Source organism: Peromyscus leucopus, chromosome 3 (assembly GCF_004664715.2).
Source record: "Peromyscus leucopus breed LL Stock chromosome 3, UCI_PerLeu_2.1, whole genome shotgun sequence".
In the NCBI taxonomy this organism is placed as follows: Eukaryota; Metazoa; Chordata; class Mammalia; order Rodentia; family Cricetidae; genus Peromyscus; species Peromyscus leucopus.
The window spans coordinates 40934622-40960049 of record NC_051065.1 but is presented as its reverse complement, the minus strand read 5'-3'; the positions used below and the strand labels follow the sequence as shown (position 1 = coordinate 40960049).

At 42.3% G+C, this 25428-nt stretch overlaps 2 protein-coding genes across 3 annotated transcripts in view; one reads left to right on the top strand and one right to left on the bottom strand.

Moving 5' to 3' along the window:
- Nucleotides 1–7797: 7797 nt before the first annotated feature.
- The window catches only part of LOC119087689 (scavenger receptor class F member 2-like), a 43748-nt gene continuing 26117 nt past the window's right edge, over nt 7798–25428 (bottom strand). The window contains exon 3 of the mRNA XM_037204291.1: nt 7798–10701. Coding sequence (XP_037060186.1) covers nt 10079–10701 — 623 coding nt within the window. The 3' untranslated portion in view covers nt 7798–10078. The remainder of the gene's footprint in view (nt 10702–25428) is intronic.
- The window catches only part of Cul1 (cullin 1), an 80883-nt gene continuing 65396 nt past the window's right edge, over nt 9942–25428 (top strand). Inside the window, exon 1 of one of the 2 annotated variants that reach the window (XM_028876438.1) lies at nt 9942–10231. The gene's annotated coding sequence lies outside the window, so the exon portion shown is untranslated. Of the gene's footprint in view, nt 10232–10539; nt 10700–25428 lie in introns of those variants that run through there. The other variant, XM_028876437.1, reaches the window with a different exon arrangement.

The following is a 25428-nucleotide window of genomic DNA, read 5'->3' as shown; positions in this document are numbered from 1 at the left end:
GAGGGACAAGACCATCGCCATCACAGCAGGACACTGTGGCAGCAAGTCCCAGGCACGGTGGCGGGAATGGTGACAGCTCACATCTCAACCTTAAGCAGGAAACAGAGCAAGGGACTTGGGGGTGGTAGGAGCCTTTGAAACCTCAAAACCCATCCCCAGTGATGCACTTCTGCCAGCAAAGCCACACCTCCTACCCTCTCCTAAAACAGTGTCACCAACTTCAGACCAAGCATCAATCCCCAAGAATATGGGAGATGTCTCATTCAAACCACTACAATGGGCTATCAAGTTTTTCCTTGCTCAAATGTGTAGATGTAACTGTCTTATTAAATAAGAAACACAGAGCCAATTGCAGAGTTAAAAGCCCAAGAGGTCAGAGCAATAGCTAAGAACTAAAAACCTTACCCTTCACTGCCACTACTGTCCTTCCTCTCAGCAAGAGACCTACTTCCTGTTTGTCTGTCCTTTTGTTGACTTTCTGTTCTGCTTCTCATCGGTTGTAAACCCAACCACATTACCTCCTCGTCTGTCACTGCCTGTCTGTACAGACCTCCAGGTCTTCTATGGTTGGTATTGAGATTAAAGGTGTGTGTCTCCATGCTGACCGTATCCTTGAACTCACAGAGATCCACCTGGCTCTGCCTCCCAAGTGCCACCACCGCCCAGCTTCTGCTATGGCTTGCTATTAGCTCTGATCCCCAAGCAACTTTATTTATTAACATGCAAATAAAATCACATTTCAGTACAAATAAAATATCACCATACAAATGTGCTTTGACCTGAAAAAAAAAATTTCATTACTTGTGACTAGAATGTTCTTTCTAATATCCACCAAAAAAACCCTCAATATTTCAGGATGTACTATACAAATGTTACATGCAGGCAGAGGACATTAGTGGTTCCAAACTGAAACTCCAAATCTGGCAGAGTGGAGTTTGACAGAGAAAGTTCAGGGTGAGGGAGTTTCTCAGAGGTCTTGCCTCCAATATTTAGAGAAAATCCCAGGACACAGTGAATGCATTGATTGCTATGACTTCTTTCTTAACACTATCCTATGAAGTGTGTACTATTTCCATTTTATAGATGACTGAGGCACAGGAAGATGAGCTAAGGTCCCCCAAGGTCAAATGTGAATAGTGATAGACACATTGAGCCTGGGCCATCCAGCACAGAGTCCCTGCTTTTCTCAGAAGTCATCACGCTGCAGAAAATATTGTGTTTTTTTGGATGGTGGATCAGAGCGCAGACCAGAAGCAGGGAGACTGTGAAGCCATCCAAGTGAATGCTGAACTGGCCAGGATGTTACAGGAGATGTGGGGGAAAGGGGGCTCCAGATGTCACTCAATGGTAGTGGGCTTCCATAGCATGTGCAGAGCCTTAAGTCTGTTCTTCAGAGAAGGTGAGGATGAGAAGAAGTGAGTGGAGTAAGAACAACCAGGGGCTTCCCCCTTCCTGCGAAAGAATGAATGAACCAATAATGAAACTGAAAATGAAGGAGCAGGGATGGTCTTTGAGACTCTGAAATACAAAGACCATTCAAGGAGAGGAGCCTAGAGAGCAGACCTGAATGAACATGGGAGAGAGCAGCATTTGCTTCTGCACATGTAAGCCTTTGGCAGGGACCTTGGCCATACACTGCAAGGTCATTTTGCTTCATTTCTTTCTTTAGGTTTGCATAAAAGTGTAAAAAATAGGTCATCTTAACTGTAATTGATTAAAAGTAAAAATGTTATCTTTTTCTACCACAATTGTTTTGTTTTTGTTTGTTGTTGTTGTTGTTGTTTTACTTTTGCTGTCTTGAGACAAGGTCTCCCTCAATAGGTGGCATTGGCCTGGAATTTGCCAGGTAGACCATGCTGGCCTTGAACTTGCAGCATTCTAAACATCTCAAGTCATGTAATCCCATATCATGCTGGGATGACAGGCTCGTGCTACAGTGCAGGACACCATCCCAACTTTCTCTTCCTCTCTGGGACAGAGCATTGGAATACTCTAGGTATTTGGCAGGGCATGTTTAGGTGACCTGTTTGGCCTGAGCTAAGAATACAATATAGTTTGAGTTTCATGTGCTGTCTCTACCACATTTGCAAGGATAAGTAAATTATTGTTAGCCATTTGAATGCAGATATTTTATTAGCGAGAACCCACCCCTAACTAAACTGCACAAATTCCAAGTACCACAACATGTCTGTGGATAGAGTTGGAGGTGACAGGTTGGTATAGACAATTGACATCAATAATGTCACATGATAAGGGACTAGAATACAAAAATATAATAAGGAACTGAGATTTAAGTGTAGGTGGAGGGGAGCCAGAGGAAGAAAATCTCATCAGCTAGAGAAGCCACGGGAGTGCAGGAGTTTGGCCACCAAAGAATAAGTAGTTACAAGTGATTTGGGACTATCACATCCTGTCACACCCAGAGGAGAAACTATCAAACTCAATAGGTACATAGACCTGAGATGGAGCCACTAGCAGGCAAGACATTTGAGGCTTTGAGTATGTATTCTTTTCTTACTATTGTTTTTGTTTCTTGGAGACAGGGTCTCATGTAGCCCAGATTGGCTGCAACCTCTAGCCCAGGATGACTTTGAACTTCTGATCCTCCTGCCTCCATCTCCTGAATACTGGGATTAGAGGAGTGGGACACCATGCTGGGTTTTATTCAGTTTCTAGGATCTACCCAGGGATTCATACACGTTAGGCAGGCAAGCACACTATCAAATGAATTATACCCACAACTCATCTCTCTCTCTCTCTCTCTCTCTCTCTCTCTCTCTCTCTCTCTCTCTCTCTCTCTCTCTCCTTCTCTCTCTCTTTCATTTTTGAGACAGGGTTTCTCTGTGTAACAGCCCTGGCTGTCCTGGATCTCTCTGTAGACTAGGCTGGCCTTGAACTCACAGAGACCCACCTTCCTCTGCCTCCTGGGTGCTGGGATTAAAGGCATTCACAACCACTGCCTGGCTCCAGCCCATCTTTTTATAGAGAAATCAAGTTCTATTCGCTATGTCTATTTGCATTCTGCTCAGTCTGATGATTAATCTTTCATGACAGTGTCTTAATATTTGGTCAAGCATTACTTCACGTTTCCATAATGGTGGTTCTCATTTGCTTATTTGTTGGGTAAGATTAACACTCACCAGTTGAGTCTGAACAAAAATAATTACTATTCCAGTGAACCCAATATAAGAAAATCATAGGACAATGGTGTCTGATGTGAAGAGCAGTAGTTGAAATATAGAGGTGTTGTGGAATGTTTGTTTAACTATGTAAAGATGTGTTGTTGTTTCACCTTGCCTGCCTAAGGCACCTGGTTGGTCTAATAAAAAGCTGAATGGCCACTAGCTAGGCAGGAGAAAGATAGGCAGGGCTGGTGGGCAGAGAGAACAAATAGAAGGAGAGAAGAGAGAGGGGAACAAGAGGAGAGAAAGAGAGGGCCTGAGGCAAAATGTAGATAAACAGATTAAAACAAGAGCTAAGACAAGGCTGAGCATTCATAACTAATAACTAATAACACGTCTCTGTGTCATGATTGGGAGCTGGTTGGTGGCCCCAAAGCAAGTCTGCTGCATAGAGGGTCATGCAGCATTCTGAATGAAGTGATTTTAGAACATTGTCCCGGAACTCAGTTTCTCATCGAGACTAGGCTCAATCACTTGAAAATGAAATTTCACAAATCCAGTCAAATAATGTTATGACAATTAGCTAGCTGCCTTCCCCAAAATGGCAGATTTCAAAATGACTAGTTTACAGTAGCATTTTTCTGGGTCTGAAAACAGGGGCCTAGGACTGGCAATACATAAAACCCCAAACTGGCCGCATTAAAGTTTTGAATCTTTTCCTTTCCTACAATCTTATTCTTAAGAGACAAGGTCTCACTCTGAGGTCCAGGATGGCCTCCAAGTCACAACCAAGCCTTCTGCTTCAGCCTCCTCAGAGCTGAGATTTTAGGTGTGAGTTTTCATGCCCAGCTTCATTCCCTTCTTGCTTGTATCCTCTTTCCAGAATCTTTTGACAAGGCCTTTAGCCTGCCTGAGGCACTTGGTGTTTCTGCCAAACCTGATTTGCCCAAAACATTTCGTTTTCAGTTGCTACCCATCTACATGAGAGAGAAGCCAGGTAACCTGATTCAGCTAGTTAATATGAACATGTGACTAACCGTTGAGTCTTTGAGAAATGGTACTTTGGGATCTTTAGTGCAATTCTAAATCTGAATTTAGAATTTGTGTTTGTTTGAATGAGGGATTTAGTAATGAGGAGTGGAATGCACTGGGTGACTTGGATGTGGAGCTGAAAGCCGGGTGTGCAGTGGCACACAGCTAGTGTCAGCTACTCAGGGAGCCGAAGCAGGAACTCACCTGGGAAAGAGAAAGACCTGGAGAAGGAGGAAGAGAGAAATTAACTCTGTTCCTCAAATTTGAGCAGTTTTGTCACTCAGTTAGGATAACATCGGCTTTGCATTTTACTTTGTTACCTTTAAATATCACGAGAAATCTTTCTTCGCTGACGTTTGATGAACCAAAATGAGCTATGGATTTTTTTCTAATTAATGTAGGAGACTGAAAAACCTGCTTCCTCAGAGAGCTTAAGGCTGTCTGGAGGGGAAGAAACAGTGATACTATTCTATCACTTTCCTGCTTCCTTTGGATACTTCTCTGGCTGAATTGTTCTGTATAGATACAGCATATGTGTAGCCACTTTTTTTCCTAAGAGGAATTGGTTTTTCTTAAAACAACATGAATAATGTATCTTTCACAATTTGGATTAAATAAATGAACTTAATTTTAAAACCTGCAAGGGCTGGTTTTAAAGGGAGTAACTCAGCAGTTAAGAGCACTTAGTGCTCTTGCAGAGGACCTGAATTCAGTTCCCTGTACCAACAGACCGGCTCACAACTGCCTGTAACTGAAGTTACAGAGGGTTCAATGCCCTCTATGCATGCATGTGGTTCACACACACACACACACACACACACACACACACACACACACACACACACACACACACACACACACACACACACACACCAAACGAATATTGAAAAAAAAATGTACAAACTAGTTCATGCTATATCCTTCCAAAGGCAGCACTTTTCTTTTGGACTTGGTCCCTTTTTGAGATTCTGAGCAAAAGCTTACACCAGAGAGTGCTGTCATCATGGGAGAGCCCAACAAGCTAAGAGGCAAAAATGTCCTCACATGTCACACAGAGAAATATAAAAAAAATAAAGAATCTAAAGAAGACAATAAGAAAAGACAAAACTATGCATGGTCTATTGAGAATGGCCCACATAGGCTCATGTTTTTGAATGTTTCGTCCCCAGTTGGTGGAACTGTTCAGGAAGGATTAGGAGGTGTGGCCTTGTTGGAGGAAGTGTGGTACTGGGGTGGTCTTGGAGGTTTCAAAAGCCCGGCCATTATAGTTAGCTCCCTCTATGCCCTTGGCTTATGGATTAGATAGAACCTGTCAGCTACTGCTTCTGCATCTTGCCTGCCTGCCTGCTAAGTTAAACACCATGATCGTCATGGACTCACCCTCAAAAACTATAAGCAAGTTCCCAGTTAAATGCTTTTTGTCTCTTTTATAAAAAGTCACTTAAGATACCATGAGATTCTCTTAATCACAATAAAAAAAGAAAATAAAATGCACTCTTATAAGAATCAGGGTGGTAGTGAGGGAGAATGAGCAGGGGAGGGATAGGTGAGGAATAGGTCGATTATAGGGGAGGTCAGGACACGGTTAGAGTCCTATGGAGTGTAGCTAGGCTGTCAGAGTCAGCGCACTAGAATGGTCTACGAAAAGTAACTATGACACTATGCCAGAGAGAAAAGTTATACACCTCTATGGTGATATTTTATTTGTACTGAAATGTGATTTTATTTGTATGTTAATAAATAAAGTTGCCTGGGGATCAGAGTTAATAGCAAGCCATAGCAGAAGTCTGGCAGTGGTAGCACATGCCCTTAATCCCGATCACATGACAGGCAAATCTCTGTGTGTTCAAGGACACAGCCAGCATGGAGACACATGCCTTTAATCTAAATACCAACCATAGAAGATCTGGAGGTCTGTATAGATGGGCAGTGACAAGGAGGTCATGTGGTTGGGTTTACAACCAATGAGAAGGCAGAACAGAAGTCTATAAGAAGACAGACACACAGGAAGTAGTTCTCTGGCTGAGGAGCACAGCAGCAGCAGGGAAGAGTAAGGTTTTAGCTCTTAGCTATTGCTCTGACCTCTTGAGCTTTTTAACTCTGCAATCGGCTGTGTTTCTTATTTAAAAAGACAGTTACATCTACACATCTCCTGAAAGTAGTGAGGAAAAAAAAAAGATTCTTAATCTTCTTAAAGGACTACTATCCTATTCTTCCTGTTTTGCTCTGAACATCATCCAAAGATAAGAAGCAAACATTTAGGCATCTCCATTGGGAATACTCCAAAAAGGGGGTGAAATGTGGTCTGAGTAGTTAGCCAAAAATAACCAGATGAACAGAGCACAGCTAAGCTAAAAGAGAAATATGAAAAGGGTGCCAAGGACAGACATATCAAGGAGGAGGGAAAGGAGGAATGAAGAAGAGGAGGGAGGGATGAATCAATGGCTATCTTGTGATGATGTGTGGGGTTTGCGTGATTGTCTAGTTAAGAACAGCAATTCAAGCACAGCTCAACAAGTTTGGTATAAAAAAAAACGTATACAGATTTTTGCAGAGCTGGTAAGACTCCTTGAAAATACCTAAGAAAACAGAGGCTGTAGTCTGGGGGCTTCAGAGACTGCAGCTTCTGTTACTGGATGGTCCTGCTTGGGGCTTCTTTTTTTTTTTTTTTCTCTTCCATTTCTTGCAGTGTGTGGTAGCACAGCACTCTACAGATTAGCACTGGTAATACATTTTGATTTTTTTTTTTAGAATGTTGCATTTGTGTTTTTTGTTAATTTTTGTGATAGGATTATGTAAGATTTAAAAACCTGAGGTAATCAGTGGTAAATACCTGTGAATGGTGTGCTACTACTTGGAAGACTGAGACAGTTTACTAAGAGCACAGGAGGAGGAGAGTAGCATTGGTATTGTCTGCATGTGAGGGTGTAGGATCCCCTAGAACTAGAGTTACAGTTATAAGCTACCACGTAGGTACTGCTCTTAACCACTGAGCCATCTCTCCAGCACCAGGACATGTACTATTTTTGAAGAGGACCCAGATTAGTCCTTAGCACTCACATTGGGCTGTAACTTCAGCCCCAGGGGATTAGATACCTCTGACCTCCACAGATACCAGCACTCACATGCACATACTCATATCCCCTCAACACACACACACACACACACACACACACACACACACACACACAATCAAATAAGTCTTCAAAATTGTACACACAAAACACTTTTTTAAAAAAATCTGATTTACCGGACTGATATCTCTTTTTTTAAAAAAGGTTTCAGTTTGTAGCCCTTGCTGGCCTGGAACTATGTAGACCAGACTGGCCTTAAACTCTGACTCCAGAGTGCTAGAATTAAGGGCATTTACCACTATGTCCAACCTATTCCTTTTTAACAATTATTTTGAAGGCTGGAGAGATGGCTCAGGAGATTAAGAGCATTTATTTTTGCAGAGGACCTGGGTTCGATTCTTAGCATCCATGTGGTAGCTCACAACTGTCTGTAACTCCAGTTCCAGGGGAACTGGCACCTCTTCTGGCCTCCCTCAGCACCAGGAATGCACAGATAATACAGGTACATATATTGCCTACACATATGTGCAGATAACATACTCATATACATAAATTAAAAATCACACTGCCTCAAAACAATTGAGCTTTATTAGAATATACTGTAAAGCTTACTAGTGAAAATTTTAGGGTTAGAACATTTGAAATTTGGACAGCAGAACAGGAATGGTTTGTTAAACTTGTGGTTCCCACTCAGGCTCCGGGTCTTAATAGAGAATTTTCAGCATCAGCAATATCTGTCAATGTTTAGTTTACAATTCCATACGTTACTATTATTATCATCCTTATTTCAGATGGAGATAAAACACTGAGAAGTTGTTCAAACCTACCCAGCTAACAATGGTTAAGACAAAATGTAAACTCTGCTAGTATCAGATTCTGATTTTGCTCTTTTCCTCCCATTTGTTTCTTGGATCTGGAAGGGGCCCCTGAATTAGTAATTATATCTCTGGGTAAATCCAAAGTCAAGTCAGTTCGGAAACCAACCTGTGAAATCCACTTACTCTGAACAGATGGCTAGTGCCTTACCCAAGTCTTAGAAATAATAGTTCCTATGGCTGTTCAAGTGACTCAGTGCTCTTCCCTTTGAGTGGTAGTCGACATGCTTTGGGCAGGCTTCAGTGTTCTTCAGTGCCATGCTGAAGGAACAGGCAAACTAAGAAATAATCCCTGTGTCCAAGGCACACCTGAGGACACACATGGGACGCTGGCAATGAGGTATTTAAAAAACAGCTGCTTAAACCTAAACGTGAGCTTTTCCAACGCTCTTGTTGTTTCTAGTTTACAAAGCTCTATTTTAATCTCATTGACTCTGGCCTGCTAAAGCCTTCTGAGACTGTTTTGAACTTTGACTCTGGTGTCACTATCTTTCCAACTGGCTCATCCTGAAAGACACCAGCCAGTTTTGCTGAGACAGAGAAGATGAAGGGTGTTTTGAGCAGCAAAGTTACTATTATATCTTTGGTCCTGTTTGGTAGGGTTAGCTGCTCAGAACAGATGCAATCTGCTCGCAAAGTGGACATAGGTGAGAGACCAAGTCCAGCCACCGAAGATGACCGTGTGACAGCAGATAATGGAGACTTACACAAGGAATGGAGACAGCGAGGAGGGAGTGGGTTCAGTGGGACTAAGTCCTTGTATTTAAGGCCAAACCGGCGGCTGGAGGAAGCCCTCAAAGTTGATGCACACAACTCAGATCTTGAAGTGAGAAATCTCCAAAACAGGAGACCATTCAGAATAAAGGGAATATGAAGAGGAGATAAACATATGGGAATCCAGTTTAAAATGAAAGCCAAAATATACAAGGGACAAACCTTCCAAATCTTTATCTCCACCCTTACAGAAAAAAAGTTACTAAATACATTCTATTGACTGAGTTATTGAGGTGTTGCCCAGGGCAAACGAAAGGACAGCATAATTTGGGATACATATATAAAACAACACACAAATATTTGATAGATGTTGACACAAAGCTACAGTTCAACAGAAGGGACTAGACACACAGGTGGGACGTTCCTTTTGAAAGGAACTCCAGTGTGGACGTGGGACTGCCAGGTCGGCTGAGGATTTCTGCCCCGAAGTGGTCCATTAGAATCTGCAGTGTTCTAGTTTGCTGAAAACAGGAAGTTAACACCAAACACATCTTTTGCCCAGATGATGGGCTAACTGAAAATCTTCCCTCACTTGTTCAGGGAACTAGATGGCAGATCTGAACCGGGATTTAAAAACAACCGCCTCTAAGTAGGTGTGGGGTAAATCTGCTTTCTCTAGCCTCTCACCTGTGGCTTATGGGGGGGTTTACCAAACTTACAACTGAATATCACAAACACAAGACGACGGCAGCTGATTTCCAATGGGTGAGATTATTCAGATGTAAAAACAATACTGTTTCGTGCCACCCCAGGTTGGCATCGCAAACTCCAACTCTACCCAAAAATTGAACCTTACGGAGATTAAGAGTGAAACGGATCTAAAGAGGGAAGGAAGCCTACTTAAGTTTGGAGAAAGTATTCAAGAGGGAGATACACACATACACGTGGTATGTGGGCAAGCTGGCGCTTTCGGCAGGGGGATGGATCCCCAAGGCAGGCCTGCAGGTAGGAAGGGGGTCGGAGAGGCACGCTTCCCCGGAGCCGGCGCTGATCTGGGGGCCGCCGGCGCATCTGCCTTTCCCCTCCGGCGGTCGGGGATATCGCCTCTGGTTCCACCCCAGGACAGGAGACCCCCGGCTCCGGGGGTGCTGCGGTGCATGTCAGCTCCGGGGCTATGCGCGCAGGAGCCGGGCAGGGGAGATCGAAGCCCCTCTCGCACAGCTGCTTCCGGAAGTTTCTTCAGCGGCCAGAGCCCCCAACCTCAGCTCAGCCCCCACGAGAAGTCCGAAGTGGCGGGAAGCCGGGACTTGAGAGGCCGCCCCGACGCGAGGGCGGCGGGAAAACCTGGCGGAGGATCCGGCGCGTCCGGCGGTGCCCGGCTCGGCGTTCGGGAAGCAGGGGCCATGGTTTGCAGGTAGAAATGCCCGCGCCCAGCGGGGCCTCGCCACGGAGGGTCGGCCGGGGCCTGCGGGAGGGCGGTTTCGGTGCCCCTCCCGCGCCGCCGCCGGCGGCCGGGCCATGGCGGCGACGGTTTCTCGGTTCCCCCGCCCCGGACGCCGATGGCGGTGCGTTCCGGCCCTCCCTCCCCCACAGCTTCGCCCCGCGGTCGCCAGAGCCGGTGAAGCCAGGAGGGCGGGGAGCGGCGGAGGGACGGCGAGAGGGCGGAGGTTGCGTGGTGCAGGCGGCGGCGGCGGCGGCGGCGGGAGGAGGAGGAGGAGGAGGGCCGGCAGGCGGGCAGGGGAGGAGGAGGAGGAGCGGGCGCCGTGTCGCACGCAGCTCCAGGCGGGGCAGCCCGGGCGCTGAGGGACGCGGCCAGACCTCGGCGGGCCCCGCGAGCACTACACGCCGTCGCCCGAGCGTCGGGGGGCGCCCGGAGATGCGGGTGAGTAGCGGCTCGGGCCGCGGCGGCGGGAGGCAGCGCAGGCCCCGGCGGAGCCGCGGTGTCGCAGTGACTTTGGCCGCGGCGGCCGAGCCCGGGCTGCCGGCGAGGCCTGAGGCGCCGCGCCGCGGCCAGGCGGAATGGCGGCCGGGCCGGGGAAGTCGTGGGCGTAGGACGCCGAGGGCGGAGCGGAGCCGGCAGGCCCGGCCTGAGTCACCCGGCCGCCTGAGCTTGGCCTGGGCCGGGACTCCTCGCGGGGGCCAGGCCCCGGCTACGCACTGGGAAAAAAGCCGGACTCACCGCGGCCTGTGGCGCCGGCCTCCGCACCTCGCGCCGCCCCTCCCTTCCCCTCGGCCCTGCGGGTTCCGCTCGGCCAGGGCGGCTCTGAGCCGAGGGACTCGTGCTCTCGGGGAACCCGGGGCTCGCATTGTTGCGGCGGTGCGGGACATGGTTATTGGGTAACAGTGGTGCCCGGGGCTCCGTGCTCTCCGGGAGTGTGGCCGGGCAGGCGCGCAGAGATGCGCTGTGCTTTTCCAAACGCACGGAGCCCCGGGGCGTCCGCCAGCGCTCACGAGTCGGGCTGGGCCCAGCGCGGCGGCCTCGGCGCGCCCCCGGGCCCGGCGGGAGCGCGCGCTCTGACCCCCAAAGGTAACCGGGCGCCGGGCCAGGCGGACCGAGTCGGTGGCCCGGGGCTCGCGCTCCTCTAGTCTTAAATCCCGCGTGGCCCTGAAAAGCCCCCTCTTCCTGTCACCTGTGCACTGTGACACACTGGAGCTCATTAAGAAAGCAAGGAACTCACGCACGCACGCACGCACGCACACACGCACACTCATTCCTTGAGCCTGATCTCCAAAGTTAAGGGAGCCAGGTCTGCCAAAAAGAAGGTTCCCCTTTCTGACGAGGTCACTGTCGGTGCTTGTAGTTAGTTCGCAGTCGTTGGGGGTTTGTGGTAAGGTCACACATACTGAAATGCAGTCAAGTTGTTCAAGTGTTTTTTGTTGCTCTCTGTGTACTTGCTCTTTGCTGGAGTAGCATTAAAACAGCCAAAAGCTGGAGTGTGGATCACTGATTTAGAAAGGCACTTACTGGGGTGACAGAAGAGGAACTAAGTTCCTTTTTACTTTAAGTTTCTAGGACCTAAACCTGACACACTGAAGAAGCCAGTGTAGTTTAAAGATAATAAGGATGTGAGGTTTTTCTTTGTTTGACAAGGTTTCAAGATGTTAGATTTTATTTTTACTTAACACGTGTATTTGTTGCTTCCCATAGTAAGTTGAAACAGTTATATCTCATTTTAAATTCTGAGTATGCAAGACTGGCTTGTTTTATCTTCTATAATGCCCATTTTTGGAGGTTATGGGGGAGCACTTACTAAGCCTGGGAGGAAAGGCTGAAGTGCTTTTTATAAATGTTAGCCTTCTCCTTTTCCTCCCCCCCCCCATTGGCATCATATTTAAAAAACTAAAAAAGCCAACCAACTTTAGATATTCTAGCATGTGTCATTAGTTTGTAAAAATATATCTTTTCTGAGCCTTATGGTCAGGCCCTGGTAGGTGTGGCCCGAATTCCTAATATGCCACTTACCTCTGAGCTGATTTGGCCAGGTGTTTTTAGACACTACATAGACTCTGTTGTTCTAGGAACTCCACCTTCTGCTCTAATTAATTCTGTCAGTGCAGGCTTAGTTCCCATACATTTTGACTATGAAATCATTGCAAACAGAATAAGTCCTTTACTTTGTACCCCTCAAATAACATAGAACATGATCTTGGTGGTTGCTTGAATGAATTTTTTGGACTAACTAAATTAACCCTAGGGTTTTACTACTCTCCCTAATTTTGGCTGCAGAAAATATAGTCATGGCTGCAGTTGAGCTGGTTAAGAGTGCAAACTTTATTACTATGTTGCATGCTTTTCTAGAGTGAAATTTGTCATCTTAATCTTGTGTCTCCCCATTACTAGTTACTATGTCCTAGGGGGAAAAACATTGAGGGTTTTTTTAGTTGTGGAAATCCAAACAGTATGAAATAAGTAATTCTAGTTTAAGGGGTCAGTATTTAGACTTTCTGTGTTGTTTATTTATTTAAGCAAAATTCTTTGACCCCTTTGCCTTTGAAGTAAAGCAGGTTAGTATTTAAGACTGTTTCCTGCTGGGAAGATAGGCCAGCCCAGCTATACCAAAAGTGTCTGTGGGAAGTAAGCGTGTGGAAAATGAAGTTCAAGTGAGCGCACTGGAAGTCAAGGAGCAGTTACTTGGCAGCCTTCAGATTTAATTTGGTAGGGCCCCCCAAAAGTTATGAATCCCTTACAGTTTGAGCTCTCCGTAAGTCCCAAAGCATATTCTTTCTACTCTTAGCAAGGAAATCATAGGATAGTCTTTGAGGATCAGTGGTTTTATTTTGAAATTATCTTTTAGATATGACTGGAGAAAAAGCTGTTAACCATCTATTTTAAGGGACAGCTCAATTCATTTTTTTATATGTTTAAGCACGCACGCTTGCATGTGCATGCACCACAGCACACATGTGGAAGCCAGAAGGCAAACTTCAGTAGTCTAGTCTCTATTTTGTGGGTCCCAGGGACCAAACTCAATTCTGTAGTCTTGGCAGCAAGATCCTAAGGTGGTAGTTTTTGGTTTTTTGGTTTTTGGGGGTTTTGTTTTGTTTTGAGATAGGGTTTCTCTGTAGCTTTGGAACCTGTCCTGGAACTCGCTCTGGAGACCAGGCTGGCTGGCCTTGAACTCACAGAGATCCGCCTGCCTCTGCCTCCCAGTGCTGGGATTAAAGGTGTGTGCCACCACCACCCGGCCCTACGGTGGTTTTTAAATGATATCATCTAAGTTTTCTTTAAGCCCTTAAAGTATATGGATTCCTTGAGAATATCATAACTTTTCAACACAAGCAATGGACACTGGAGAAGTACCTTATAGAACATAACATTCATGTTTGACCACCAGAGTTACAAAAAGCCCAAGTTTGATAGTTTTTAATGTTTCCCTTGGGAAGCCTGGACAGAGATATTCTGCTCTTCAGCTTCTCCTCATGCTTCAGCTTGATTGCACTTGTGTTGTGTTCTGGGTGAACTTCATGTCTCTGTCTTTCCTTCTTACCACTTGTCAGCTCAGGCATCTCCATCTCAGGAAAGCTGGCCCTGCCATCCTGTCAAGGAGCTTTCCCTGGGTCCTCATGATGTCCTGTCTATGGTACTATCTCAGTGCTTAACCATCTGATGACACTTGGTGGTTTCTTCCATTAAACTGACCTTTACCCAGGGACAGGGTGGAACAAATCTGACCCTCGCACCTAGCACAATGCTCAGGTCAACATTCATGTGCATCCTTCCATTTCAAATCTTTGCAGAGCCCTGCGAATAAGTACTGACGTTTAGCCCTCCTTGTAGAAAATCGAAGGGTCCTGGACTTCGTGTAGTTTCCATCAAGGCTAAGAAGGTTTACGTAAAGCCCCAGGTGGGAGGTGAGAGCAAGATGGTGCTCCCAGAGCTAAACTTTTAACCAAAGGCTCACCCTGAAAGTCTGATTTCTATGAAAGTAGAGGAAGATTAGGAGAGATTAAAGTGATAGCGCCTTTAAGGATTGCTGTCTGATCATTACAACAGAATGCATCATACACAACTGGTTGGCTCCCAAGAATGAGTTTATTCTTCCTGATCCTTCAGAAAACACTGGAGAGTACTTAGGCACTGATGGTGTAGACATGAATAGCTGTGGAACTTAGGGGCTATTGTTAAATTGGGTGTAATGTCATGACTCATTAGCCTTGCAGAAATTCTTAAAACCAGTTAATAAGCTAATTTTTTAGAGGCCTGTGTCAGAAAATACTTTAGAAAACAGGCTGCCAGTTTGAGTCTGTATAAAGTGTGCACTGGTATAAGTAATTAAAGCTGTAAAATGGTAGTGATTTTAGGTGGACTTGTGTACTTTTGAAATATTTTTTAGAAAAATAATAACCAAAAAATAACAATTTCAAGTCTCAGGGTGGAGAAACTTAAGCATAATTAAAAAATACAGACTTTAAAGAAGATTCTTGAATTACTTCAAAATTATAAAACTTCCTCAAAAATCTTATAGACAATTAAAGGCAAATGACACACTAGGAAAGTGTTTTTGCAAACAGACTTATGTAGCTAGAGTTTTTTTTGCCTTGCCCACAGTCAGGACAAATCTTTGTCACCCGCCAGTCCCACAGCCGCTCAGACCCAACCAAGTAAACACAGAGACTTATATTGCTTACAAACTGTATGGCCGTGGCAGGCTCCTTGCTAACTGTTCTTATATCTTAAATTAACCCATTTTTATAAATCTATACCTTGCCACGTGGCTGGTGGCTTACCAGCGTCTTTACATGCTGCTTGTCCTGGCGGTGGCTGCAGAGTGTCTCCCCTCGAGCCTGGAGAGAAGCCCTCCAGCAACAGATTTATTTTTTAGACTATCAAAGAGGGCTTATAAACTAATGGAGGAGAAAATTTTCTTCACATGGCAAAAATCAAAATGGGCAAGTAGAGTAGGAAACATGGGAAAACTTCAGCATCACTAGCAGTCTTCCTAAAGGGGGAAATCTGTGATGTTTTTAATAAGCCGCTTCTGTTGAGAAGATAGAGAAGTATGCCTACAAAGAATATAAGTGAATATACTTTTAAAAGTTTTTTTTCATGTATGGGTGTTTACATACATATGTGTGTATGTACTATATGTGTGCCTAGTGCCCAGAGAGGCTAGAAGAGAAAATTAGATCTCCTGGAACTGGAGTTACAAGCCACCATGTTGGTGTTCAGACCTGAACCTGAGTCCTCAGGATTTGCTCTTAACTGCTGAGCCATTTCTTCAGCCCCAACTAAATATAATTTTTCAAGAGCAAACTGTGTAACAAAAACTTTCAAACTTATGTGTAATTTGAAATAGGTAGCCTGATTTTTTTTGTTGACAATATAAAAAGTGATAATAAATTAATGATTCCTCCCCCCACGTGATTTAATGTCTTCTCCCTCTGAGAAAGGGTTTCTCCATGTAGCTTTTGGCTGTCATGGAACTCACTCTGTAGACCAGACTGTCCTTGAACTCACAGAGATCTGTTTGCTTCTGCCTTCCAAGTGCTCGGATTAAAGGAGTGCACCACCACCACCTGATTTACTGCCTTCTTATTGGACACTCATTTTCAGTTTGGGATTATTGTTTAGATAGGTCTTTGCATTTCTGTAATACTGTATTGAGTATTAAAGTGCAAAAATGCTAACAATTAGTATGTATACAGAATTTGGTGTGTGAGTGTATTCATTTTTGGAAGATAACTACATGCTAGTGATTATCTTTAAGAAGTGGTTCATTTTAGTTTTATATGTTTTTTGCCAATTTTTTATAGTGCACATGTATTTATAAATAGACAACTGAAAATACAATATAGTGAATTGGTTCTTTGGGAGCTGTGGGGGAAAGTGCTGGGGATGGAACCCAGGGAAGTCTCAAACTCTTTGTATGCTAGGCATGCCCTCCCCACTGAGCTCCATTCCCAGCACAGTGAGATAATTTTCAAAAGCATTAAATCCTGAGAAAATAGTAATAGAAGAACCACTGCTTCTTCAGTACAGAAATGGCTTGGTATTTGATTGACCTGCCCCTCCTTTTCATGTGTTAATGAGTAGGGTTAAATGTCTGACTTGGTAGCCTGATTCTTTGGTCAGGTTCTCTGTCTTCTGTTTTCATTCATTCCCCTGTCTCATCCCTCACATACTTCAGGTTCCTTCCATTAACTGTCTTCCCTCCCTGTCTCCCCCTCTCTCTGTCTCTGCCTTTCCCCCCCTCCCCCAACCCTCTGCTTGTGGATCAGGATGTAACTCTCAGTTACTTTTCCAGCATCACTCTTGCCTGCCACCATGCTCCCTGCCATAATGATAAATGGACTAAGCCTCTGAAACTGTAAGCCAGCCCCCAGTTAAATGCTCTCTTGTATAAGAGTTGCCTTGGTCATGGTGTCTCTTCACAGCAATACAACAGTGACTAAGACAATATATGTGTACTATGTATATGCCTGGTGTTAGAGGAGGCCAGCAGAAGGTGTTTCCCTGGAACTAGAGTTAACATCTGTCTGTGATGTTAACTCCATGTGGGTGCTGGGGACCAAGCTTGAGTCCTCTGGAAGATCAACAAATGCTCTTAACTGCTGAGCCGTCTCTCCAGCCCCCTTTGTTTTGTTTTTTAATGTGTTAGATCACTTTGGATTAGATTCCAAAGTTTTGATTTGTTTGTTTCGATTTCATAATGAATAGACTCATTCTACCTGTTAACTGCTTTTTGAGAATTAAAAAAAAAAAAATCTTGTGTATGTATGTGTCTGCATGCACAAGGGCGTAGCTTACACGAAAAGGTTAGAGGACAACTTTGAGGAGTTGGTTTTCTCTTTCCACCATGTGGATTTGAAGATCTAAATCACATCATTAGGCAAGTACTTTCATCTGATGAGACATCTCATTAATCCCTCATAATAAAATTTTAGTGCTGCTAAAACTATGGGAGGAAATCTGGATTTTGTAATTTCAGTGTTCTTTTGTTTAAGTATATTTTCACCTGGAAACATGAATAATGGTTTTCAAAATAAGCTACTTTAATATAAGCTTGAAAGCCTTTCTTGAGCAATACCCAAACAAGTGAAGCAAGTTCTGTGACAGCAAAATTACTGACTCCATGGTAGTTTTGTTATTAAGTGTATTGGGGCCTTGGGTATGGTGAGCAAATGACTACTGAGCTATATTTTATCTCCAACCCTTTTGGATTCCCCCCCCCCCCCCCCATTTTGACAAGGTTTCCAGAAGTTCTCTGGGATGACATAGAACTCTCTCTGCAGCTTAGGTTGGCCTTGGATTTGGGGAAGCTTCCCTGGCCTCCTTAGTAGCTGGGATTATAGATCTGTGTCATTAGTTCCAGTCATCAGTGCTGTTTTATTTTTGAGGCTCCCTACACTAAACAAGTGCAGCAGTAAGGACAATGTGTAACTCTGTGCAACACCAGTTACAACTGGTATAAGAATAGATGTCATGAACACCTCCATGTGGAAGGTGTGCTTTATGCTTACTTAAAATACAGACAGCACAGTTCTTTAGTTTGGTTTTTGGTACTGGAGAGTAAATCTAGGGCCAGACTCAATTATTGCAGATGAGCTGCTAGCTAGTGTCTCTCTTCTGCCCCTCAACACTCTTGCAACTGGAGAGCCTGAGGTGGGAGGGTCATTGGAACCCAGGAGGGTAGGTCAGCCTGGGTCTAGTTATGAAGACAAAAGCTAGAAACCCTGGTTAACACTCATGTATTTTGACAGATAAAAGCAAGTTATGGAAGCTGTGAAGAAGATTTTGTAATTGAAAAGAAAGCCACACATCTTGATTGGGAGCAGGCAGTTAAAAAAAATCTCCCCCACGTACAAAATGTTGGAGGCTTATCTATTTGAAAAGCATCTTCTAAGGGGAAGTTGGTATTGCAGAATGTGAGAGATAATCTCAAAGACAAACAAAACCCAAAGCAGGTGGATGCCATCTGGGGGTTTAAGGTTGCCCTCTAGCATGCACACACACATACATGCACGCATACACATACACACGTTCACATACACATGCACACAGATGGGATGTCTTTTTGTAAATGTAGCATGACCACATACCTAGAACAGGGGTGGCAGCAGGAGGTGACATCGAACTTACTATGAACTCTTGGGTGTTTCCAGGATTACTATCCATGTCTGAGAATCTCATGAGAATGGGGAGTGCACTTAACCCCTCATTTCTTTGTTTGGGGTCAGTACAGTAGTAAATTGTCTTTAAATCAAACAGCGTAAAACTCCAAGTTGGGTCTGGTGTGAAGATCTAATACTTGGCCCACTCAGCAGGTCAACGCAGGAAGATCAGCCCAGCAACCTAGTGACTTGCCTCAAAGTGAAAAGTATTAAGGATATAGCCATGTGATAGAGGGTTTGTCTAGTGTTCGTGCCCACCTCCCCACTCCCCAAACACAAACAAACAAAAGCATTGGAATAAAAGAAGTATTCTCTTCAGCTGATTTGTAGTGGAATAGGAGGAAGTATTGCTTGAATGCTGGCTTAAGTGCTCTCGGGATGAGTTTTCAACTCAGGGTTAGATGACTTACTTTAGCAGAATACCAGGAGAGGGAGGCTGTTGTTGTTTTGTCTTTAATTGAAAACCCTGATGAGGTGATGAATAGCTGCATGTTCTCATGATGTATCTCTTTCAGATTCTTCTTGTTGAGCAGGTAGTTTTTTTTCAGGCCTTAGTACTCATTGGCCACATGACCAAGTGGTCACTGTGCGCATGAAACAGTTGAAATTGACTGAGTAGGACTGTGGAGACTGTGAGTTGAAGTAGAGTTCATTGCCTCAGTCATGGCATACTAATCTTAGCCAAAGCAGTTCTCATGCACAAGCCTCGGAAAGGGAAAGGAACAAGGGACCGTGATCATACACCTGCTGGGAACATTTTGGTGTGAATTTGGGGGCACTACTGGCTTGATGTCATCATATCAGAGGTATTGTGAAATTGACAGGCAGCATTTATTTACTTCATTTGGACTGAAAACTAGTACTTTCCCCCTACAGACAATGAAAGGCTCAGCAGTGAAGAGATCTGCTAGTGAGTTGTGGGGTGAGGATTTCAAGTACCATAAACACTTCTGTGTTTGCCTCAAAATACTCTTGTAGTGTTTCTATAGATCAGCAGGCATCTAAAATGCTTAAAATCAGAAACTTTTTAGGACTAGTTCAATGTGCCAAATTCCACACTGAATTTCGTGTGACCTGTCACTGTCAGAACATTGGCACACTGATAATGCTATATGAAATTACCTTCATTTTAGCCTATGTTTTGTAAAGTGTGTGCAGAACATAGATAAGTTGGTGTTAGATTTGAATCCCACATCCAAGATATCTTATATGTGCCTATGACATTGCAAAGTCTGAGAGAAAAAAAAGAGACACTTCTGGTTCTGAGCATTTGGATAAGGAATCCTCAACCTGTAATCCATACCTTGTTAGTCCTATGAGGTCTGTTTATTTCCTATGTTATTCTTTAAAAAATAGTCCAAGTTGCTATTAGTAAATCGATTTCCTGACCTGTATAATAATAATGGATTATAGCTCTCAATTTGAACAGGTATGGTATATGTAGATGATCATGATAAAATATAATTCCATTTCTCCTTATATTAAAGGAAAATGCTTAGCAATAAAATACATAACATTACTGGTCTATATCATTGGAGTGCAGATGTAATTCTAATCGGTCTTATTAAATAAGAAATAGAGCCAAATGCAGAGTTAAAAGCCCAGAGGTCAGAGAGCAGTAGCCAAGATCCAAGACCACCTTCTTATCACCCGCTGCCACTGCCATCCTTCCCCTGAGAAAGAGACCTACTTTGTGTGTCTGTATTTTTGCCTTTCTGTTCTGCCTTCTCATTGGCTCTAAACCCAACCACATGGCTTCTTCGCCACTGCCTGTCTATACAGACCTCCAGGTTCTGTGGTTGGTACTTGGATTAAAGGTGTGTGTCACCATGCTGGCTGTGTCCTTGAACATGCAGTCTCTGTCTGCCATGTGATTGGATTAAGGGCGTGTGCTACCACTGCCAGACTTCTGCTTAATAGCTATAACCTCTGATCCCCAGGCAACTTTATTTATTAACATACAAATAAAATCACATTTCAGCACAAATAAAATATCACTATATTTCCCCCTTCTATTCTAATAAAAGGAAAAAAGTTGTAACTAATATAGGAGAAACTATATACAATAAGTACAATAACTATATACAATATATACAAGCGATAAATACCTAAACAATGTCTAGTCCATTTGCATTTGACAAATTCAGAGAAAATAATTCCATTTATCCTATTGTGGTAAATCCAAAATGTACCTGATTCACTTTTATCCTAACTTATATTACTAACAGAGAACTATCTTATAATGTCTTTCAAATTTATACACTTTCACCTCTTTAGTGAGGTTTTTTCTGAAATTCTTAAAAAGAAAAACTATAACTATCTAATCTTCAACTCCCTCAGAGAACTAAGAAGGAAATAATATTACCTAAAAAAAATAAAAACAGGAAGTGCACACAAGCGGCTTCCAAAAAAGGTGCGAGTTGACAGAAACAGCCGGATGGCTGGACAGTCACCCAAGGTTTCTCCCCAGCATTGGGGCATCTTCAGCCTATAGGCTTAGTGTATCTGACAGATTCATTTGTTAAGTAGAATGTACACAAGTCCAACAGTTCCACCTCACATTTGGTGAGAGTAGTTCATGTACCAGAAACACCTGAATTCCACTAGTGTCCTGTCATGATTCAGTATTTTAAATTCTGGAAATTGTTGATGTTTTTTTAATTCAGCTGTCCATTCTTCTTCGGTTGTGTGTGTGTGGTTTCATCTCGGCATCCCATTCTTCTCTGCATCCCTCTATTAAATGCCATTCTACCATTGAGAGGTTAGACTCTGTCACCTTAGTTACTCTTTCAAGAATAACTGTTTCAGCTGCTGTTCCACTGCACATCAGAAGCCATCCACTGCCATTTCAGCTGCCTTCAAAGAAAGAGGCACTGTACCTTTTCCGGATAATAAAGGCCACTTCAGGGATGGTGCCATATTGTCCTGACCTCAGAAGATGCCTTTTGTTAAAGCCACAACCACACTTGTATTGGCAAGAATCAGTAGTCCTTTGTTTCGTGTCCTGTCTGTCCTGTTTGTCAGCAGTTGATTCAAGGATACTTTGTTGTCCAGTGGCTAACTTTTGCCACAATGAAAGTTAACTCCATATACAGTTTCTTCAATGCCCATATTTTCTCTGAAGTAGATTGGTGCTGCCAGGAACTGACATGTCTCATAGTCATAACAAAAAAGAAAAATTTTCTAAGTTATTAAAACATTTTAAATGCCATATTTTGTAGATCTCTGAAAGGTTTGAAGATGACCTGTCTGTCTAAAATATATCTGCTCGATCTTGAAAACATACCTAATATGACTACAAGTTCGATTGTAATGTCTAACTACTAACTTTTGTTTCTTTATATCCTAATAGTTGGTAATAATAACATTCAAGGATCAGCAAATTGCACTACATTGTTAAATGAATGTTTTAAGTACAATATCTTGAACAAGATTAGAAATATACATATGGCATTTTCTAACAATATCAATCTCAATATATATAATTTGTATACAATATACAAAAATCCAATCTAATGTAAAGTATTTAAAAGTAGTAATTGTCTTTTAAAAGTAGATTCAATAATCTATCTTTTTATTTATATTGCATCTATATCTTCTCTTTATTTTTCTGAGTAGATTCAATAATCTACCCTCTATTCTGTCATTTCTATATATCCTGTTTTTTGTTTGTTTGTTTGTTTAAAAGAAAGACCTTAAATCTAATCTCTTTTGCTTAGCCCTTTTCCTAACCCTTAACAACAACTTGTATGTAACCAACCCTCCTAAACAGTGAAAATTATCCCAGACCCCAAACACATTAAAAGATCAAAAAACAACCCGCCCCACACCACCTCTTTGGGAATGTGAGTGTTGTATTCTTAAAATTGCTTCCTACTGGGTATGGGTGAAGGCATCTTTATTCTGAAAAGAAAAATTATGGGTTAATTGTCAAATTCTAGAAAAGGTAGCTATATCCTTTGTTTTCCAGTCTGTGCATAATGCCAAAGTTCAGGGCTTATCTCAAGTCCTTATTCAAGTAGTCTTTGAAACTGGATCATCTCAGCTAGCCATCTCAAAATTGCTCTGAGGAGTTTGTAGTCCAAAGCTGATCTGTAGATGATGTTTGTCAGCTTAATGGTATTATTATTGTCCATGTGGAATTGTTGTTGTTGTGGGGCCCCATCTTCTTCCTGGAGACTTCAGTTGATGTTAGGCCTGGTCGTGATTTCCTGCAGAAAACTGACAAGAGACTTGAACACAAAGACATGTATAGGCAGCTAATTGAAGCCTTTTTTTCTAGAATTAGTTAGTACTCTATATGACCATTAATATTTTAACAAACTTTAAAATATATATATATATATATTAATCTTGTAAATTTTGATATAAAATTTATACTTTAAGAAAAGTTTAAAGAATCAGAATAGAATCAAAGAATTGAGATTAGTAGTAATAGAATAGTCCCTTAATTTTTTTGTTTTTGTTTTTTGCTTTTTCTCCTGTCCCATATCAGAAGATGGCTCTTTCTTCTGGAATGATACAGGGAGTTTGCATTTTCTTTTTAACAACATGCTTGGGTTTAAAGAAGTAGAGAGCCATTCTCCAACTTCAAAGTCAGCTTTAATTTTTAATTGAACTGGGACTACAAGAAGACCATTTGTGTTAAATGTTTTTAGAGAAGAGCAGAAACAAACATTTAGGAAGACTTATGAAATTTTATAGATGATATACCAATAGGCCATTTTTCTCTTTTTCTTGGGACATTTTTTCTAGATGATTTGTCCTTTTGTCCAGTGTTCTTCAGATTCCTTAGCCTTATTTCTCCTAAAAGACAAAAACAAAAACCTTTCCCCAAAACTAACTTTGGGGAGGTTCCCTTTTGTCAAGTTATATCTGTTTAAATGAAAAGGCATGTGTTAACGGTATGTTAGTTTAAATTGGATGGTCACACTGGTTAATGAATTATCACCTCTTTTAATTAAGAGGCCTCTTGTTCAAATCAGACCCTTATCAATTTTGATGGTATCCACAGCTTACCTTCTCCTGTAGGAAAAAAAAAAAGCAAAACCTCGCCCCCAACATAACCCATATCCTGGTTTCCATTCCGAGGTCAGCACATCCTTAAAGTATATAGGCTGATTTAATTCTGTAGTTTTTTCTATTATCCAGTGTCTCTTTGCAGCTGTTGTTCCTTTCTCATTAGCATTCAAAGTTAATAGAGCATTATGCAGTCTATCTCTGGGGGTTTTTGTTACCCCTTTCTGTTTATTTAGCATATCCTTTAGAGTTCTGTTTGATCTTTCTATAACTGCTTAGTCTGTAGGATTATGTGGTATACCTGTAATATGCTTTATATTGTAATAAGCAAAAAAGTTTCATTTTAACAGAAACATGCTGGAGCATTGTCAGTTTTAATTTGTGCAGGTATACCCATGTTAGCCATAACATCTAGCAAATGAGTGATTACAGAATCAGCTTTTTCAGAACTCAAAGCAGTTGCCCATTGAAATCCTGAATAAGTATTAATGGTATGGTGTACATATTTCAATTTTCCAAATTTTGCAAAGTAAAACACATCCATCTGCCAGATTTCATTCCTCTGAATACCCTTTGGGTTACATCCTGCTGGTAATGGTGTCTGGTTGTAGAAGGAACAAGTAGGACATTTCCTTACAATTTCCTTGGCTTGTTGCCAGGTTATGGAAAAATCATTTCTTAAACCTTTGCTATTGACATGCTGTTTCTTATGAAATTCTGAGGCCTCTAGCACATTTCCTATCAAAAATTTATCAATCTCATCATTACTTTGTGCTAGAGGGCCCTGGAGGACCGGTAGGGGATTGGATGTGAGTTATATATAAAGGATGATTCCTATTCCTGATTATATCTTGTAATTGAATAAATAGTGAATTTAATTCTGAACCATCAGGGATAAATTTCTGCAGTCTCAATATGTAATACCACTCTTTCAGCATACTGAGAGTCAGTAACTATGTTGACAGCTTCTGAAAAATCCACTAATACCAACAGAATAGCATATAATTCCGATATTTGAACTGAATTATAAGGACTTTGAACCACTTAAATTTTCTGATTTGTAACTTGCCTTTCCTTGTTTGTTTGCATCTGTATAAAATGTACGAACTCCAGATATGGGTGTTTCCTGAACAATTGGAGGCAAAATCCAATCAGCTCTCTTTATAAGATCAGTTCTATCGTTTTTTGGGATATTTGCTGTTAATCTCTCCCAAAAAATTACTGCAAGCTCTTTGCCAAGGTTCACTTACTGCCCATAATTTTTCAATGTCCTCCTTAGTTAGTTAAAGGTACGACAATTTCTGCTGGGTCTATTCCTCCTAATTGATGACGTCTCAATTTTTCTTTCAAAATCAAGTCAGAGATTTTTTTTCCACATAAGTTTTTAATTTTTTACTCTATTTAGTAAAAATATCCACTCCAATATAATATCTTCCCTCTGCATTAAAATTCCTGTAGGAGAATGCCTAGAGTGTAAAATAACCAAAATGCAATCCAGCTTTGGATTGATATGATCCACGTGTCCTTCATGTACTTTCTTTTCTACCAAGGCCAATTCTTTCTCAGCTTCAGGTGATAATTTTCTTGGATTATTTAAGTTCTTGTCACCTTCTAAGGTTTGGAACAAATTATGAACAGATTCAGTTAATCATTTTTTACCCCAATAATAGTTCGTAGATGAGAAATGTCTCCAAATAATCTTTGAAAGTCATTAAGAGTCATAATTGATCTCCCCTAATTTGCACCTTTTGGGGTCTAATTTTTTGTAGACCTATTTTATATCCTAAATAATTAATAGAATCTCCTCTTTGTATCTTTTCAGGAGCAATTTGTAATCCCCAGCAAGGCAAAATTTTCTTTACTTCTTCAAACATTCTTTCTAAAGTATCTGCATTTGAGTCAGCTAGTAAAATATCATCCATATAATGATAAATTATAGATTTAGGAAATTTTTTATGTATCACTTCCAATGGCTGTTGT